Consider the following 18780-nt stretch of genomic DNA (forward strand, 5'->3'; position numbering starts at 1 on the left):
ACGAGCAGAATATTTAAATTAAATAATAATTTCATTAATTTGTTAAATTAAATAATTTCGTCAATTTGAAAACATCTCTGCTAATTACACTGATTGAGATTGTCGAATTTTTTTTTCTGAAAATATTTTAATCCAACGATTTAAAAAAAAGACCATGATTCCGGTCCTATAATATATTTATCTAAATGCAAGTCTTACTAATGTACACTCTCATGTTAGGCAGAAAATGATAATTGATAATTAAATATGTACACGCAATCGATTCGACCATCGTTTTGCGGGATGTTTGCACTTTATCCGCTTCCGTCCCCAATTTGTCCGTGTCATCGGATCATACACTTCTCCTTCGGTAAAAGAGGAAAGACAAACGCAGGGAGACGAACGAGGATATAAGAGAGCAAGCGATGACACTCGTCTGGGTGTAAATATAATTCGCGGTGTCTCGCGGGCGAGTTAAGTGGTCATGGGGCGAGACGACGAGCGCAGAATAGGCCGCAATTAAGGAGACGAGTCGAGACGAAACGAGCGGCCCGTACGCGGCTGCACTGTGGAGACACGATGGCAGGCATTCACCATTCAAGATTGACGCGGTCGTTTTCTTCTTAACTGTGAATTTTTGATTCGCAAAGAAATAATGACACAATTTATCTGGGGTCTCATTAGATCCGACATAACTTGTACTAATTTATATAAATTCGAAGGAATAAGAGGGCTAAGAGCCGTGACGGAGTGCCTAAAGAATTTTATTATAAATTTATTGCAAAAAATATAAACACTAACACCCTGTGACAACTCTCATTCCTTCGAATTTATGTTTAACACACCTGAGAGCCTTATACATTTATAATTTGTATACTTCAGAAAATTTTTACACATTGCTTGGCACGAAAATCGATTAATGGATTTACAATTTTACAATTTTACAATATCACAATCGCGCGATTGCGTCGCGCATCTTGTATTAAATTTAATACGCAAAGAATTTACGACGATAAACGAACGAGTGGATATCAAAAAATCATACGGTAGAATTTAATTGAATGGCGGAGATATTAAAAGGTCCTGCGCTCTTGTTCTGTTTATTATTACAGAGACTTAGCTTGGACTTATAGCGCCTGTTCTCACTTCTTTAAAATAATATCTTTGTTTTTATTTGTGACGTACTTAATACAAACCAATTAAATTTTTATTTTCTGATAAAAGATATTTGTTATGTCAATCGACATATCATAGATATGTTTGTTATATATAACTCGGTATTTGATATATATCAAATATTGAATATACGACACTCATATACTTACAGGTCTGCCGGCCAAACAACGCATTCGTTGCATTCAACAGTCGTGTTTTCCTGATTGTGTCACTTTCACTCCCTAGATGGAGTCAAGCCTATGCATAAATAGTTTCTCATAAACGAAAATACACACAATTGGTTATAAAAGAAATAGAGAATATACAGGAGTAGAAATACATAGACATGCATAACTATATAGATATATCTACATATATTATTGTGTGGCATGTAGATATATCAGTATAAGTAAAGCCAGAAAATAAATTTTGGAAAGGTGAGATCAACCGACCCAACAATAAATTAAAACAGGACCAACTTGATTTAAGAGTAATGAAAGAAATAAAAACTGTACTCATGATATAGCTTTCAGGTATAGAAGAAGCAGAGTAGTAAAAACTATACAAATAATTATTTCTATAAATAAAGCTCTTTTCAAATTGTTTATTTTTTGTACGATTAATTACGCAAGTGATAAATATATAAAATCTTGCGTTCTCTTTTTAAGTATAAATTTAAAAGTGCAGTTTATAATTTTTACTGTCTATCAGTTATTTATTTTGCTTGAAATTCGAAACATATGCGTAATCGGGAACCTGTTTTTGCTGCATGAGAACCCGTCAATAAGACAAAGATCCTGCGTGCAATATGAGCGTTTCTAAAGGACGTGAAAGAAGGTGAAGGGCCAATTACCCATAATTTTGTATCTCGCGTAATTGGAGGAGGAGAAAGAGGCGGCGAGGGTCCGTCTCGAGCGTACCTGTCCACCTATGATCCTCACCCCGCCGTCTCATCGCCGGTTTCGCGCTCCGCTCATGGGGGGGGGGGGGGAATTAATTCAATTTTGGTCTAGCTGTCAAGAATTCCTGGGACAAAATTGTATTACACGTTCCTAAATAATACGTAACACTGAATTAATTTATCGGCCGATTTCTTGCGCGAGACGGAAAATAGAATTGAGGGAGACCTTAGGTTTGAAATCAAAATAAAAAATTTTTATACTTTAAAAATTATAACATGAAAACCCAATATTGGAAAATTGATTGGTCTAGATTCCTATACGGAGAGAAGTTTTTTTTTTTAATTTATTCTGAAGGCCGTGTAATCGTGGGGCAGTGTGGCATTTTGAAGAATTTTATGAGAGTGTTTTGAAATTTTACCATACATTCTACTAGTAAAATGGTAAAATTTCAAGAAGCTCTTATACAATTCTTCGAGATGCCATGTTGTCCCACGATTACATGATTTTTCAGGGTAAATTTTAGGTGAAAATTCTCTCAGCGTATAAAACAAAAACATTTTACAATATAATATGCACACAATATAATGCGATTTGTCTCTGTTCTAATTAATATAAATTATTCATATTGTATATGTTAATAATTATCTTTATATTAATTATTATTCAAACATAAGTTATTAGTATACGCGATATTAGATTATTTTATAATACATGTTGCCTTACCTTTTATTTAACAAATGTATATAATTTATACCGCTCGTATTATCGCTTATGATTGAAGATGAAGACATAAACTCTAATTAAATTCCGTTGGCAAATGTTTGCTCGAATTAGTTTTTTTTTATAAAGAAAAGAACAATTAAATTTTACATATAATTATGAGATCCGCATAATTAACAAATTATGTTTACACTTTTGTATTTCAGCACGCCAGCATATGATTACGCACCGAACCCCGACAAACAATGGATACTCCAAGTTACGCAGAAGATGCAGCCGATTCACAAACAGTTCACAGATCTCTTAATGACAAAACGACTGCAGACGTTGCAAAGTGTCGATGCTGCTGTAGACAGGGTATGCATTATGTAAATAGAGTACTCTTAACGCTTGCGTAGAATTATTTAGAAAGCCTAGAAATCTAGAGGGAAATCTTAGCTAGAGTCATATAATCTCCGGAGAATTATCTTAGATGAAAGTGCTAGGCTGTAATACAAATGCGCGATACATTTACCTTATGACAGATTTACCAAGAATTAAAGGATCTGGGTGAACTGGATAATACGTATATTATTTATACGTCCGATCACGGATATCACTTGGGGCAATTCGGACTTATAAAAGGCAAGAGCTTCCCGTTCGAGTTCGATGTACGAGTGCCATTCCTTATTAGAGGTCCTGGCATCGAACCTGGATCCATGTAAGTCGCAATAAAGTATTTAATCCTAGTCATTCATTGTTATAGCAATTTGATTGGAAATTAATGAAATTTTGATTTTTAAATTTCAATTTACAAAATCCCTTTTTCGATTCCGAAAGCAGAGAGTCCGAATTATGAAAATTATACTCGTGGAAATTAAACTGCGCAAAAGCTGATGTCTAGAAGAGCAAACAGCATTTTCACAAAATGAAATCGATTCTCCCGAAAATTCTTATAGAAAAATACTCTTCAAGAACAGGAAGGCTATAAAGTATCAATTAAATTTTCAGATTGATCTTATGTTTGCAGATCATAATTATATTAATTATGAAACAATAAGAGGAACGTAGAACGATTACATATTATTTATTTCCAATTACATTTTTATTTTCATTTTACAACAATTGTAAATTATTATCAAATTAGCTAAATGATTCGTCAGCGATGTATTTAAATTCTTCTCTTTTTATTACTCACTATCCTTAGGTAAGTAAATACAAGCTGGAATAGACAAATCCAACCGAGAAATAAAATCGTTCCTTGTAATGACGCTACAATAAAATTTTCAACCGCCTTAATGTCTGTCTAGTATCTCCGAAAGTAACTGAACATCAATAAACGTCGGGAGGTCGTTAAACGTTCTTTACGCCAAGTAGTTGAGTCGCTCCGAAAGTACAGCCATATGGCTATAAGAGGTTTATTGGACATACGAAGTTGCGGCGAGGTCATTATAATGCTGTTACCCACAAAACTTTTGTGCGTTGGCTTTCGTTCGCGGAAACTCCTTTAAGAACAAATAAACGTCAGGAAGCGTAAGGCCCGGTATTGGGTCGCAATAAAGCATCCGCATAACGTTGCAGAGTAGACGACATAGTTTTGAACATCGATCTGGCGCCGACGTTCCTGGATATCGCCGGCGTCGAAACGCCACCACAGATGGATGGTCGTTCCTTCAAGAAACTCTTTCTCAAGTGAGTACGTCGGCGATTTTTCTTATGGTCCCGTGCACTTAAATCTTTAGGCTCACCATGTCATTGCACTTCAATACGAGCATCTTCAAATACACGAAATGAAATATAAAAAGGATGTACAACATATATTCATGCGCCGAGAATTAACATTCATTCATTCTCTTTAAACATTTTCTGGCTGATTGCGTAGGAAGTGTCGTTGCAAAAATCTTATAAAATTCGAGAGATCGTTTACCGGTATCGATCAAGTTTGTAAACTTCGCAGTCGCCCAGTGAAATAAATTGTATTTTAAAGGCGTTAATGAAACGTGATTTTATCTGAGACTTTCAGCGAGACTGTTCAGAAAATTCAATTGTCTTATTTTTTTCTTGCTGCTCTAACACGACTGCTTGAATATTGGTACATTGACCTCCAGATCTTGATCACTTATTACGGCGCGTTATGTCACACGCACGATTCCCACGATGAATTCTCAATGTAATAATTTCCAATTGAGTGTTAGAGCTTAATGTTCCTAGATGCCCAACTTTAATGCGGGTTACGTAATCGGATTTCAGTCCATACCGAGCTAAAATTCCTGTTTTATAACTTTATTAATTTGTCAGAACTTTCTGACTTGGTTAGACGAAGTTACGTTGTTAAAACGCCCTTTTTGCACCGTGACTTTTTGCAGGCTTTACCTTGTAGCGAATTATAATCTCCGTCGTGTAGCTCCATTAAATTATTATAACAGTAATAATTGCACTAGCGCGAGGCGCAATATTTTTTTCTCAAAGTGAACCTCCTGCGCCGTATCGACCTCGCTTGCGAGTAAAGCCCGTCGTTTTAGCAGCAAGCACGGCAGAAGGTCGAAGTTCAAGTGGCCCGACACATTCCTGATCGAGTCCTCCGGCCGCCGTGAGACTCCGGAATCTATCGCTGAATCGAAGGCGCGAGAAGCCAGGAGGCAAAACGCCACCCAGGCCAAACGGCCGTCGAGCTCGACGCCGGAGGAGGAGGAGGATGATACCGTCGATCCAGACACGGACACCGAAACGGAGCATCGATTTACGGAAAACGATACCGGAAGCGATCAGGACATCTCGGACGACGAGGATTTCGAGGACTCGATGATCGACGAAGCGAGTGAGCCGCCCATTTAATCAGTGATCCGCGGTCATTCTTGTATTGTCGCGACCGATGATCTCTCGTTTTAATTATCATCGGCAGTTATTTGAAAGTATTTTGTGCAATACGAAGATTAGATGCATTCTAAATCGAATGATCGGGGTCTCTCACGCTAATATATACAGACGGATAATCAAGTGGATAATTAATTTATGGGGCTTCATTACATTCGTCGGATTATTGGAATTTGCGAGTCGATGGGATTGTACAAATTCATCACGTTGCAAATCATCCCCGGTATATTAAAATTATTTAACGTAGGCCGAAGAGAAATTATCGCGCGCGCCGGTTAGCCGCTTCGTTCTCTCTCTTACTCTTATCGTCGGAACAGTTAAATTAAAAAGTGCCACACAGCCGTACATTGTAAAGTGACTGTCTCAATCCGCTCACGGGCCTAGGGAGATCGTCGAGACCCGGCCGGCGACATCGATCTCACGAGAGTCAGGATAGATAGTGATCCGTTGGTCCGACGACAACGGAGCAGATGCTCCGGGCGCAGCGTTACATTATAAAACCTACCGTTACACCAGATGCTGTGCGTCGCGTATTACACGTAGGTACACGCGCGGAGGAACGAGTTCTTTCCCCGGTTATGCATTAGCATAAATACCCGGTCCTCGGGATCGAGAACGGGGCGCATCCCTCCGCCCTTTAGCCTCCTCTCGAGATTATCGGGAGAGCGCTCTGTCGCGAGGGTATTTTCGGCGATAAACGGGGTGTCAGCGAAAGTATCGGCGACGACGATGTTCCTCCGAACGCGCGGAAATCTCACGATCTCGCGCGAAGGATTAGAATGGTTTCTTCTTTTATTTATTTTTCTTTTAAAGAGATTTTATGCAAGGAAACCTTTGCGAAACGTTCGAGTTTTAAGCCCGCTTGATCCCGGTAGCTTTTTTCCCCTTCGCGATAGAATCCGCAGTAACGTCATCGACTAATTCCTATACTCGTCGTCGCGGACATCGAGCTTCGAGGACGCTGAGTTCCATTGCGTTCAGCATCGCGTTGTGTTCAACTTTGCGGATATTTGTTTGCGCATAAAGTCGTCATGTCAGTCTCTTTGGCTTTATAAAAATACTATGGACCACTCCGTGTCCGCTTTCATTGGAGACCGGCGATTTCATTCTGCGACCAGTTCGGTTTCCTCGCTGAAACAATACAAGCAACGGTTACAGATATTAATAGAAATATCGTGTATATTGAAGCGGAAACTGCAAGAAATTCTTTTAAAAAGATCACGTCGGGATCCCTGAAAGCATATCATGGAATCCGATAAACAAAATTAAAATCTGGAAAATTTCCTATCGTCATATACCATGCATTCGTGTCCCAGGCTCAGATCCACATCTCGACAACAGGGTGCATCCGATGCACGCGCCCTTCGCGACGAAGCACGAGCGTCTCGCGGCGGAGTGCTCGCGACCGGAAGCGCAGACCGATTGTCTCCCCGGGCAGAAGTGGCGATGCGAGAAGGACGGGCACCGCTGGCGACGGCACAAGTGCAGGTACGCGGCGCCCCCGCCGCCGCCGCAGAGGGTGTCCAAGAAGTGTGCTTGTTTCACCCCTAACGGCGTGATCTACACGAGGCTCGAGTCCAACGATTACGACGGGCAGAGATACGGTTTCACGAGGGACCGCCGGCCTGTGGATCCTTACGACGACACGGCGGGATACTTCGCCAGACGAGGCGAGTGTCCTTGGTTGTTGCTATCCTGTATTTTAATTTTTATTCTTGATCGACTGCTATCCTGTAATCTGTAGCATATATAATCTATTTTGTGGTTTTATATCATCTATAGCATTTGATTTATTTTGTATTTTATATAATCTAGGAAAAGAAATAGAAATCCCGATAGTAAAGCAACTTCCCGATAAATTTGAGATCGACATTAGTATTTCCTCAGTGTTTCTTAAATTACTGAGACAATTGTGACAAAATAAATTGAAACTTAAGTGGATAAGTTGAATTAAAATAATTTGATACAGGCAAGCGAGAAGTATCGAGTGATATCGTATCAACCGAGGAAAGTAGTGAGGAATCTGATAACGACGTCGACGTGGATGACAGAGACAGACGTGCGATCGACGAGGAAGACGACGATAACGCGATGCAGGAGTTAGATATGCCGGCGCAGGAGGTGAACGGAGAATATAGGAAAGTTTTCGAAAGGTATGAAAATAGTCACAAATGAAAGTATCACGAGGTTCGGAGGAGTTTTTTATCGCGAGATCTACGGATGGCATACATTTCAGAAACGGCAGTAAGACGAGACTCGAGAACGCTGGTGACGATGAAGCTGACGAACTGGACAAATACATTGTCGACTACTTGGATTACGGCTATTCGATAAACGACTTTGATCCCACTTTAGATAAGATTGTTAAAGGTCGATTAAATGTAGACGATGTAATAAAAAGGCATCGGAGAGTGCGGAGAAGTGTCAAGAAAGAAGATACCTTAGATCACGTGACGAAGATTATGGAAAGCATAGAGGAGGAGCTAGATGACTTGAAGGTAACGTTTGAAGCGTCAATTTCACGCTAATTTTACACACATCCACCGAGAATCACTTCCAGTAAGAATCATTTTATCATTTTAGCAAGTTCGTCACTTGTCGCCCGACATGGGAAAGTCACTGTCGCCAAAATGCTTGGTGTTACCGGAAGGGGGTGTAAATTGCACTCAAGCTATATATCAAGATCCTAACGAGTGGCGAATATCTAGACGGGAGATTGAGCAGCAAATCCGAGAGATGCGAATGCAACTGGAAACGTTGAAAGTAAATTGTATAAACATAATAGTAATACGTTATACATACAATTTGTACAATGTATTTATAGATCTTTTAATTAAAGTTTGTAATAACGTCGATATATTTGCAGGAGATCCGCCGGCATTTAATGATCAAACGGCCACAATTTCTGGATAACGAGGAGAAACTTGCTGACGCAGAGGAAACTCGCAATTCGCACAAAACTCACCATCATCCACCAAAGGGACACGCGAGCCGCCATCATAAAAAGCACGATAAAATTACCCATACTACTGCAGATTTTATCATGAACACAACTACGGAGTCTGTTACGGGAATTAATACAACTCCGAGGGATGAAAAAGTGTCGACGACGGACGAGAAACCTGATAAATACGGTACAACTCCTATCGAAACTTCCACCACGGAGACCGTCGGCGAAACGCCAGAAACAACGACAGTCCTGACGACAGTTAAGCCGAAGAAATCGCCTCGCCGCCAGAAAACTAAGGAAACATCTACAAACCGAACGGAAATCGAAGAGGATAAGCCGCAGAGGCGTAGGAAAACGCATCACCATCGTAGAAACAATACGCTGCTAACGAATAGCGTACACGACGATGTCCCGCACACGAATATAACGTACATCACCAGCGATGTGACATTGTCTACGCAAAATCCTACGACTCGCGAGAGACACAATTACAGTCATCACAAATTTACGACTGTTTCCGCTACCACAGAAGCGAGCAGTACGAGGCAAGAAACTCAGTATTCAGGAGTTTTCAGAAGTAATAACGATTTCAACGAAGATCGTACTATGGAGTCGATTGCGGTTACTGAGTCCGGAACTACTGTAGCAATGACTTCGACGCGTATGACGGAAGTGCCAAGGACTAACCCGGCTATCGATAAAAGTTTCGATCAACCTCGAAATACGTCCGTCACATCACCGACGACTATGCCGTCGGTGAAGAGATATCCCAAAGTGCAGAAGAACAGAACATCAGGTATTCTTGGACCAGCGAGAATCGACGTTACCATTCTCGAATCTCCCGATAGAAAGCACAAACAAGGTGCCATTATGAATTTTAATTTGTCTCGGCTTCTATCTTTAACCCTTTCACCACGAAATTGCTTTATTGTTGGGGACATACATGTGTCTTCATAGTCGCGAAAGGGTTAAAGAGCATTTTTTATCTTATAACTTTTAAACAAAATCGTGTCTCGATTTAAAGTATGTGAATTTTACTGTTCCACCAAAGGAACTGTGTCTTAAGACCGAACGCATTCGGCGCACAGAACGTCTTGGAAACGGTATAAAAAAATTCACACAATAAACCATTGGCTACCTACATCCTGTTCGGATCGTATTGGCTTTCTTATTTCATATTGATTTATATCATATCGGTCCAGATTTTACATCTTCATTATTGTATATAATTTTTGCCGTAGGATTAACCGCATCTAGTAACAACGGTCGTCTGCCGTCGATGCTAAACACTTCGGTAGAAACGCGACACAAATGCTATTGCGAGCCGGACGCAAAAAAAGACGAAAAGGAGATCGCTAGGGAGGAGAGGCGGAGATTGAAGGAGGAGCGTTTAAGGAAGAAGGAGAGAAAACTCAGGAAGAAAGCCAAGCTGGAAAAGGAGTGCCTGACGGAAAAAATGAACTGCTTCGAGCACGATAACGATCACTGGCGTACCGCACCCCTGTGGAATGCCGGACCATTTTGCTTTTGCATGAATGCTAATAATAACACATATTCGTGCCTACGTACAATTAACAAGACGCACGATTTCCTTTACTGCGAGTTTACCACAGGATTAGTGACGTATTACAATTTAAGACTCGGTGTGTATAAAAAAAATATTGAGGAGCAAAATGTCACAAAACAATAATTGATGATCTCCTTAATATTTTGTTCAGATCCATTTGAACAGTGGAATAGAGCGTCATCTCTGACTCCCACCGAAAGATCGTATCTGCATGATCAGTTGGAGCACTTGAAGGGATGCAAAGGTACATGGGACTGTACGGTCGGTAGCGCTAGGGAGGCCATGCCGCAACTGCAGCAACATCAACGATATATTTCCAAGAGAAAATACAATGATGCATTCGGTACGTCTTGTCGAGAATTTGTTTATATGTTAAACACTAAGTGTCCCATTAATTGTTGCAGCAGAAGACATGTTTGTACCTTCAACGTTACAAATTATACGTGAGAGCGAACTTGGCAGTCCACCCAATAAAAGGCGAAAGAAGTTACAGAAGTCAGTATAGAGACATTTCTAAAACATTTAAAATTATATTTGAATTTAATATCAACGATATCATATTTTGTCTCAGTTGGAACAGGCGCAATAGAAGCTGGCAAAGCAGCTGGCGACATCATCAAGATTCAGTAAATCCCCGACGTCATAGTAATAGACATCAATACTGATCCGTCTTCTTTTCTTTTACGCTTCAACAATTGCGTGACAAATTGTCTTAGGTATACATTGATTTCGCAACGCATTTAGTAACCTAATTTATTTAGTAATAAATAACGAAGAGACCGGGCTTATATTAGCTGATATTTGCAAGGGTCATTTGAAAAGTTCTCAGAATTAGGTGCAGATGGCATTCGTACAACGAACGTCAGATGTTAAGTGGAAAGTTGCAACTCTTCCGTAAACATGTGTAAGGTTCCAACTCGTTCCATCAAATAGCCATCAAATAATCATTTTTTTAAACAGATCTTTGAACGAACATATCTGCATGAGTCTTGAAAAATGGATAAACTTGAAGTGCGTGCTGTGATCAAGTATTTTGTGAAGAAGGGCTTGTCGGCAAAAAATATTCATACCGATATGCAAAATACCTTAGGGAACTTTGCCCCTTCGTTTTCAACCGTTTCCAAGTGGACCGCTGAGTTTAAACGAGGTCGCGAGAGCCTGGAGGACGACCCTCGCAGTGGACGTCCAAAGAGCGCGACGACCCCCGAAGCTATTGAAAAAGTCCACGATATTGTATTGACGGACTGCCGATTGAAAGTGTCCGAGATTGCTAGGGTTGCGGGCATCTCGGACGAGCGTGCGTTTCATATTTTAACTCAAGAATTGTGCATGAAAAAGCTCTCAGCGAGATGGGTGCCTCGTTCGCTAACAATTGATCAGAAGCGCATCCGAATGCAGATCTCTCAAGAGTGTTTGGAGCGTTTTAAGAAGAACACGTCCGACTTCGTACGCCGATTTGTAACCACCGAAACCTGGGTCCACAACTATAAGCCGGAAGTGAAGCAGCAGTCGACACATAGCGATTCTCCGCCACCGAAGAAGACCAAGGTGGTTCCATCGACTGGGAAGGTTGTGGCGTCGATTTTCTGGGACGCCAAAGGAATTTTACTGATAGATTATCTTCCGGAGGGTAGAACTATAAGTGGAGAGTATTATACTAGTCTTTTAGAGCGATTGGATAAAAATATTTGCGAGAAAAGACCAGATTTGGCGAAGAAAAAAGTGATTTTCCATCAAGACAACGCGCGCCCCCATATAAATGCTATTTCGATGGCAAAAATCCATAAATTAAGGTACGATTTGTTGCCGCATCCTCCTTATTCGCCTGACTTAGCTCCGTCGGACTTCTATCTATTCCCACGGTTGACGAAATTCCTTGCCGGGGAAAGATTTTCGTCGGATGAAGAAGTGAAAGAGGCAGTTGACGGATATCTTGCGTCACTTGACGAATCAGAGTTTCGCAATGGAATAATGATCTTGGAGCACAGGTGGCTCAAGTGTATTGATGTCAAGGGAGATTATGTTGATAAAAAGGAATAATGATAAAAAAATATAAGCTGGTTTTCTATTTTAGTTCAAGAACTTTTCAAATGGCCTTCGTGAATTAATAATAATTCAATTTTATTATCGTTGACTTTCAAACATCCACATTGTGCATGTTTTCAGTACATTTTACGGCGACTATCGGATTTTAACTGTAGGAATATTATATGCACTATGTGGAGCACATTTGCAAATTATAATAATTGTAATTTTTACATTATTTATATAAATCTTATATAATTGGGACTATGAATAATTAAACATGTAGTTAGGTGTTTTTATTTTATTTTGTAAATGTTTTTATGACAATTTTTTTATGAAAATTAGTGAGAAAAATAATTATGTTCGTAAATAATTTGTCTAATTATAGTTTGTGATTTTTCAGATATGCATCGAAACTGATTGCATTTATTTAAAAGTTAATAAATTAAATTTGACAATTACTTTCTTCACTATTAACATGTCGATATCAACCAATGTCAATATACATTTTAGCTGAAAATTTTCTTACTACTGAGAAGTTTTATCAGCATATTATCACTGAAATCAGCTGTGTAATAGAAGACTGAACGCACAACGAAAAGAACAACTTTATCTTCCCTTGCCAATTGCAATCTTTCTGCAATATATTATTTGTGTAACAATCAGAAATGTTTGTCAAACGCTGCCATTTTTTTAACTCTCCTATTATCTTTCTATGACTAAATGTACACGTGTCCTTACGTAATGCACTGCCAAAACATTTATAAGCATCATTCTTTATATATCTTGTTATCGACTCTAAAGCAAAGAAATGATCTAAACATTGATTGAATTTTTTAAATTGTTCAAATCTATTACTGTAATTATAATATTTTTATTTGGTACTTTAACTTTTTTAATCTAACAATAAATATTATATTTGTCGCCATATTTTTTTAGCACAGCTGTTTTAGTATAGCAGAATAATTATTGGTAATGCATATAATACATATTGAGGAAAGATAGAATGCTGGCATACATTAATACAACTAGTAAGAAATAAAGATAAACATGATATATGTACGATACAATTTAACATATACTGTTCTTATACTTGGATTGCTACATAATTGTTTTTAATTATTTACATTTTTATGATTGCATGGATCCGTTTGCTGTAGTTTACGAATTTATATTATTTGTTGTAGATTAGAATTTAAGAATTGATGTGGCAACAGTCGATCTTGCAACCAGCATTCTGTCTTTCCTGAAGGCCTCTGCATCATATACTAAACTGTTATTCACTTATTTTTATCGATAAAGAAATGTAACAAAAGGAAACAATGTATTTAAGTCTAGAATTTAGAAGAAAAACATTTTATCTCTGCGATATTACTCTCTTTACATAGAAAATATTAAATTAAAAAAATATTAGTTACCACAAAAACACATGTGTATGTACATAGATAACGAGAAGTAGGTAAATAATTTATGAATTTAATTGAAATCATAGGATATTGAAATTTATGAGAAAAAAAACAATTTGACATATATTTTCTTCAATTTTTTATGTATTAAACTCTGTAATAAAATGTTACTTTTCAGGAAAATAATTCATTTATATTTAATTCAAATATATAGTTCCGGCGTTATCTTTTATTAAAGACAGGAACATTCTACGAATTATTCAAGAAAATTAAATAAGAGGGTCATCTAATTCGTCGTAGGTTTCAAAAATGTTAATAGCATCATTATGATCTTTGCTTGATTTGTCGCTATCTTGCAAAGTGCATTTATCTTCGATACTAGGATTATAATTAACACCTGTAGAATATAGGTTCTCTGTCTCATTGGCAATATCTTTACTTCCAAAATTATCTAGATCACACGCATCATTGTCTGAATCGCAACAATCATCTAGAGTGTCTTGGAAAGTACATGAATCATTATTTACAGCATTACTTAGAGATTTCTCATTTGTTATCGTATCTTCAACCTCATGGATATCATTAAACGAGGAATCTTCTGTATCAGAAGATGAACTTTCTTTCTTCGGTGAGTCTAGATCTTTTGCCTGTTTATTTTCAATAGGTTGATCAATATCTAATTCTTCAGCAGCACTTGTTGCGTCATTGTAACTGTTCTCTTGTTCAGGAGGTAAGAAAAATGACGTGTCAGTTGTCTTCAAATAATTCAAATGCTGAACGTGAAGACGACAATCTTTGCCAGATCCTTGAAAATATATCTAGAAATAAAAACGCGTGATTTAATAATTAAAGTGTTCAAGAATTATAACAAGTTGTCTTATTTGTCGCCATTAATGGATTCTTTAAATATGCACCTGCTTTACAGATTGCTTTGCATTGCACAACTTGCACTGCCATTTACGTGCTTTTTTCACTATATGTACCTATAAAAGCACGAAGGAAACGAATTACCGAATCTCGTAACGAACGTTATTGTTAATTCATTCACTTTAAGCTTACTTGATACATTTTGCAGGAATAACAACACAAAACATTCATTTCTTGAGGCATTGTTGAAACTATTTTGTAATTCGAAAACTGAGGAAATTATGCGGAGCTCAGATTCAAGGACGGGTCTGACTGCTACTCAAGAAATTATACAATGTAATATAGAACAATAAATGTGGAGCAGGATACACGAATATGCCTAGAAGAAAAAATTGACTTTTAATTTATCTCTTTATGTATATACTTTATAAACTGTACACATTACATTCAGAATGTTTCATATATGCAATATATAAAATACACGCTGAAAAGTATTGTATTATAATAATGACATAAATCTGGATATATTTACTCTGCTATAGTATCAATGTATCATGTAATTCATTTCAGTTCTATTGTGCAATTTGGCAGAGCTTCTGCGAGTTCTTTCCTAAGTGAAGCTTTATCCTCTAGGTATGGTATACCAGTGATCTTCAGGGTCTTCAGATTCCTGTAAAACGTAGACAGAAAAACTTAATGTTTAAACCACAGATCTTGTTGATGTAACAAATATTGAGAATAATATTCTTTAACACATGTAACACTACAAATGTGTTTACTTGAGATTCTTCAAACTGCGCACTCCCTGATCAGTTATACTCTTGCACTCTTTGATTTCAAGAGTGGTTAGGGTATCCTTCACCGCTGACAATAGTGGCAAGGCGGTGTTGTACAAGTAAGAACAACGTACCAGCTTAATCTCGTCAATGTACCTGCAACCAACTGAATTTCTGTAAGTACCAATATTTTTACCCAACGACACAGCGACGGGAAAGAATTTATTTGTGATATGCAATGGAAGTCTTTCTCAACTAACAACTGTTTGCAATTATCTCTGTCACAACATGAAACATAATGTAATACAGTTAACACTTTCGCTTGTACCATCCAATAAAAATTCTAGATTAACATTTCTAAATTATCACAGGAAAAATTTAGCAACCGGTACTGCCAAGGGTTCTCCGCTGCAATATCTCATTACCGAATGACGCTACACTTCATCGCACATATGTTTAACATGATACCAACCAAAATGTGGAAATCCCACGTGCGTTATTCCAGAATCTGTAGCGTCCACCGCCTGAATGTAACATCGATTCTCTTCCGACGATAATTTATTGTAATCCCCCAGGTACTCCGAGAAGCCTTTCCACCTGACACTGGCGCCGTTCTTCAAGAGCCACTCGGCACACGCACGGTCCGGGCCGACAGACTGGATCCTTTCGCGGTCGACCCTCAAAATGAATTAACGCTTTGAAACTACGCGCTGGCGAGCGATATCGCGAAGACAGTAGTTGCTTTCCTTTTACATGAAAACTCAGATAAATCTCACTTGTGACATGCATTCAACTCAGTTGAATGCATGTTCCTTTTGATTCTTGAGAAGTGAGATTCAACTAGACAGAGTTTTTGCGCACGATCAAGATCATGTGCTTTAGTGAGTTTAATAGACTCACATTAATGACGTCATATCTGAGTATAAAATACTCACATAATTGAGTGACTCGGTATCACTCGAGTGTAAAAGGAAAGCAGCTAATGCGAATATAAGCTTCGCAGGGTACCTGTTAAATATTATGGTTAGCCAATAGAAGAATTCTCTGTCAGGCGCTTTTCGGCAATGACTCGGGATCGCGCTCAATATCCGCAGTCCGTTTGGTATCTGTAACGCATAACGTTCACATAATATAACAAACGTGCACACAGCCAACGTGTAAAATCCTACATTCTGTATCGCGTTATTTTGCAGAAATGAAAAAACGCGACTCGAGTCGACCACCTTTCGGCACGTTTAAGAAACGACATGACAAACGGCAGTTAATCGTATCGTTGACAAAATACAATTAATATATCGTACGTGCGGCAGCATCGTGTCTCTTTGTTTACGCCGCACAGCTGAGCGTAGCGCAGAAAGATTAAGGCTGATGGCAGACAACTATCCGTAAGCGCTTACGGACTTACGTTTTTCTCTGCCTTACCTTAAGTCTACGGCTTACGTAAGTCCGTAAGCGCTTACGGATAGTTGTCTGCCATCAGCCTAAATTACTCACCTCTCCTACGAGACGCTATAACGAGGAGTTGGCTCACTGCGCAAGTCCGCCGAGCGGTCTCCTCTCTCCGCGGCTGCACCACGTGCGTACTTTCTGCACTCAAAACGACGTCGGTACGCGACCGGACGCGTCGGGACGGTCGGGACCAGTCGGGACTGGTTGGGACGAGACAGGAGAAGAGAGGAAAGGAGGAGAAAAGTACAGGCTTCAGATACCCACGAGTTTCGAAATGCAGGGTTTCAGGTTGAAAACTCGAAAGGAGGCGTAGACAGATTCGGTCGAAAAAGCAAAACAAAAAATAATCATACGCGCGACGCATGTTAGAACGCATCAGGTATCACAGGACCGCGGCCACTATTCACGCGTAACTTTATACAATGCGCGTGGCTTACAATCAAGAGAACAATTTATGCGGATTTTATTAATTTCGCCATGTTGTACGTTGACCAAACTGGCAATATATTTATTTGCCTACGACGTTTCGGCTCCGTCTCGAGTAAACTGAAACCATATAGTATAAACATATAATAATGGAAAATAATAAATTAGAGAGAAACCAGCACACTAAAGAACAATATAATGGGGAGTGCCTTAGGTAGAATCTTATTACTTGGTAGCAGGGAACATGATGTATCACGTAAGATGTGGCCGCATTTCACGAGACTATACGTGTAGTACGTGTGACAAATTATAAATTGGGGGTAAAAAAATCGATTGCTGTAGATAAATAAATATATTGCCAGTTTGGTCAACGGTACAACATACAGCATTTTTATCTCTTTTTATTTGAATATTGCTGGTGACAAGAAGAAAGACTTTTATTGTTTATTAATTTCCTTTGAATGTCCAAGTTGGTTTTAATTAATTACTTTAACGTACACATTTGACACGCGATAAAATGAAGTTTGATGCGCATTAGACATCTAATGTATGTACACGCATAAATGCTGTTCCTATCCTTGTGAGGTGCACGCACATAACTACAGGGGCTCTAGTTGTGTGCGTGCACCTCACAAGGATAGGGACAGCATTTATGCCGGTGCGTGTACAAGTGATTCGGCCGCTGTTAATTGAACAGAAGATTTTCGTGCTACTCGCAGTCGGATGCCAATTTCCTCAGTTCCTCCTCGGGGAAACGATAATAATGCCACTGCTCCTTAGACGTCAGGTCGCTGGCGCCGAATCTCTTGTAAAACTCTTGCGCAGGGTTCCACTTGAGTACCATAAAGTCCAGCTTGCGACAGTCGTTCTCAATGGCCTCCTGCGATCGCACATCTCACACAATCAGGCGCCACGTGTCGTTGCGCTCGCATGGCGCACGTAATCTCGATTAAAGCAGTACCTTTGCAACGGTTTTCAGAAGCCTGCTGCCCACGTGTCTCCCACGAAAGTCCGGCGTCACGTAGATGTCCTCCAGGCACATGGACTTTCCGCACCACGTGGAATAAGTGTAGTAGGACAGCGTGTATCCGACGACCCTTCCAGCTGACGTCGCCACGTTACAGAAATACAGCGGTTGCCCGTCGAAGCCGTCTCTTTCCAGGGCTAAAGATATTTTTGTCGTGAGACAATTTTCCGGAGACGCCTCGTAGCACAGTACACAATTTACACATGAATCTTACTTTTATAATCGATCTGCGGTCCGTCGGGCATCTTCTCGTAGTCCGCCAATTCCTGTAAAAATTAATATAGTTGTCCGTATTGTCCAACCTGCGGTTGCGTGTCGGCCAGAATCTTATACCTGTATGAGCGCTCTAATGCTCTCGCAGTCTTCACGTCTAGCTTTTCGTATAATTATTTCAGACATTGTCAATAACGAGTAGAGATTCCTTCAAGTATCGTAATGAGTGTAAACCGTTTTCAGAGGTATCGAGATAGCGTAAAGTGCAATACAACCGGACGAGAGCGTGAGCTAGAGTTTATGCCGATATAAAATGTATATGTATGCACATGCATGTTCCTAGAATCGCAAAGGAGTGAGATAGCCTATGTCTCTCTCTCACTCGCAGGAATTTGACGAACTCTTATGGCCAGTCGCTGATTACAGGGTCTCTAAGGGTCCATCGCACACGAAATTGTACAGTTG

At 39.3% G+C, this 18780-nt stretch overlaps 5 protein-coding genes across 13 annotated transcripts in view; 2 read left to right on the plus strand and 3 right to left on the minus strand.

The window, feature by feature from the left end:
• The window catches only part of LOC105564967 (extracellular sulfatase SULF-1 homolog), a 73056-nt gene extending 59454 nt beyond the window's left edge, over positions 1-13602 (plus strand). For 2 of the 6 annotated variants that reach the window (XM_012017764.1, XM_012017765.1), the window contains exons 5-17: positions 2963-3113; positions 3281-3456; positions 4317-4427; positions 5258-5553; positions 6926-7279; positions 7579-7762; positions 7846-8107; positions 8193-8372; positions 8476-9421; positions 9801-10202; positions 10278-10469; positions 10531-10621; positions 10698-10914. In XM_012017764.1, the coding sequence (XP_011873154.1) occupies positions 2963-3113; positions 3281-3456; positions 4317-4427; positions 5258-5553; positions 6926-7279; positions 7579-7762; positions 7846-8107; positions 8193-8372; positions 8476-9421; positions 9801-10202; positions 10278-10469; positions 10531-10621; positions 10698-10791 (3439 nt within the window). In that variant the 3' untranslated portion in view covers positions 10792-10914. Of the gene's footprint in view, positions 1-2962; positions 3114-3280; positions 3457-4316; positions 4428-5257; positions 5554-6925; positions 7280-7578; positions 7763-7845; positions 8108-8192; positions 8373-8475; positions 9422-9800; positions 10203-10277; positions 10470-10530; positions 10622-10697; positions 10915-12554 lie in introns of those variants that run through there. The other 4 variants (XR_001009164.1, XR_001009165.1, XM_012017767.1 and 1 more) reach the window with 4 other exon arrangements.
• Positions 11123-12166, plus strand: LOC105564983 (histone-lysine N-methyltransferase SETMAR-like). The gene has a single exon (XM_012017785.1). The coding sequence runs from the start codon at positions 11123-11125 to the stop codon at positions 12164-12166; it is 1044 nt and encodes a 347-aa protein (XP_011873175.1).
• A 123-nt stretch (positions 13603-13725) lies between the features above and the next one.
• LOC105564970 (UPF0544 protein C5orf45 homolog) lies at positions 13726-14693 on the minus strand. The gene is made up of 3 exons (XM_012017773.1): positions 14617-14693; positions 14472-14540; positions 13726-14375 (listed from the first exon to the last, which is right to left on the minus strand). The coding sequence occupies exons 1-3, from the start codon at positions 14665-14667 to the stop codon at positions 13827-13829; spliced, it is 669 nt and encodes a 222-aa protein (XP_011873163.1). The 5' UTR covers positions 14668-14693; the 3' UTR covers positions 13726-13826.
• On the minus strand, positions 14676-16639 carry LOC105564969 (ATP synthase subunit s, mitochondrial). Of its 4 annotated transcripts, none has more exons than XM_012017769.1 (6): positions 16502-16627; positions 16209-16306; positions 15673-15878; positions 15204-15366; positions 14957-15094; positions 14676-14803 (listed from the first exon to the last, which is right to left on the minus strand). In XM_012017769.1, exons 1-5 carry the CDS (start codon positions 16511-16513, stop codon positions 14986-14988), a joined length of 588 nt encoding a protein of 195 aa, XP_011873159.1. In that variant the 5' UTR covers positions 16514-16627; the 3' UTR covers positions 14676-14803; positions 14957-14985. The 4 variants fall into 4 exon arrangements, with proteins under 4 accessions (XP_011873159.1, XP_011873162.1, XP_011873161.1 ...); XM_012017772.1 differs by lacking the exon at positions 14676-14803 and having other exon boundaries at positions 14817-15094; positions 16502-16539; positions 16623-16639; XM_012017771.1 differs by lacking the exon at positions 14676-14803 and having other exon boundaries at positions 14817-15094; positions 16502-16565; positions 16623-16639.
• An 812-nt stretch (positions 16640-17451) lies between these two features.
• On the minus strand, positions 17452-18753 carry LOC105564971 (diamine acetyltransferase 2). The gene is made up of 5 exons (XM_012017774.1): positions 18436-18753; positions 18317-18368; positions 18037-18239; positions 17738-17955; positions 17452-17664 (listed from the first exon to the last, which is right to left on the minus strand). Exons 1-4 carry the CDS (start codon positions 18499-18501, stop codon positions 17785-17787), a joined length of 492 nt encoding a protein of 163 aa, XP_011873164.1. The 5' UTR covers positions 18502-18753; the 3' UTR covers positions 17452-17664; positions 17738-17784.
• Positions 18754-18780: the final 27 nt, after the last annotated feature.

The sequence above is a fragment of the Vollenhovia emeryi genome, unplaced genomic scaffold (assembly GCF_000949405.1).
Source record: "Vollenhovia emeryi isolate VEMERY1.0 unplaced genomic scaffold, V.emery_V1.0 DF939157.1, whole genome shotgun sequence".
NCBI classification, from domain to species: Eukaryota; Metazoa; Arthropoda; class Insecta; order Hymenoptera; family Formicidae; genus Vollenhovia; species Vollenhovia emeryi.

Coding starts and splice junctions, on each gene's coding strand:
- LOC105564970 (XM_012017773.1), bottom strand. CDS start 14,667: ATGCCTCAAGAAATGAATGTTTTGTGTTGTTATTCCTGCAAAATGTAT. Junction 14,541..14,616: donor ATTCCTGCAAAATGTATCAA/GTAAGCTTAAAG, acceptor GTGCTTTTATAG/GTACATATAGTGAAAAAAGC. Junction 14,376..14,471: donor CAAAGCAATCTGTAAAGCAG/GTGCATATTTAA, acceptor TTTTATTTCTAG/ATATATTTTCAAGGATCTGG.
- LOC105564971 (XM_012017774.1), bottom strand. CDS start 18,501: ATGTCTGAAATAATTATACGAAAAGCTAGACGTGAAGACTGCGAGAGC. Junction 18,240..18,316: donor ACCGCAGATCGATTATAAAA/GTAAGATTCATG, acceptor AAATATCTTTAG/CCCTGGAAAGAGACGGCTTC. Junction 17,956..18,036: donor TTCTGAAAACCGTTGCAAAG/GTACTGCTTTAA, acceptor GTGCGATCGCAG/GAGGCCATTGAGAACGACTG.
- LOC105564983 (XM_012017785.1), top strand. CDS start 11,123: ATGGATAAACTTGAAGTGCGTGCTGTGATCAAGTATTTTGTGAAGAAG.
- LOC105564969 (XM_012017769.1), bottom strand. Junction 15,879..16,208: donor CTAACCATAATATTTAACAG/GTACCCTGCGAA, acceptor ATTCATTTTGAG/GGTCGACCGCGAAAGGATCC. Junction 15,367..15,672: donor CGTGGGATTTCCACATTTTG/GTTGGTATCATG, acceptor ACAGAAATTCAG/TTGGTTGCAGGTACATTGAC.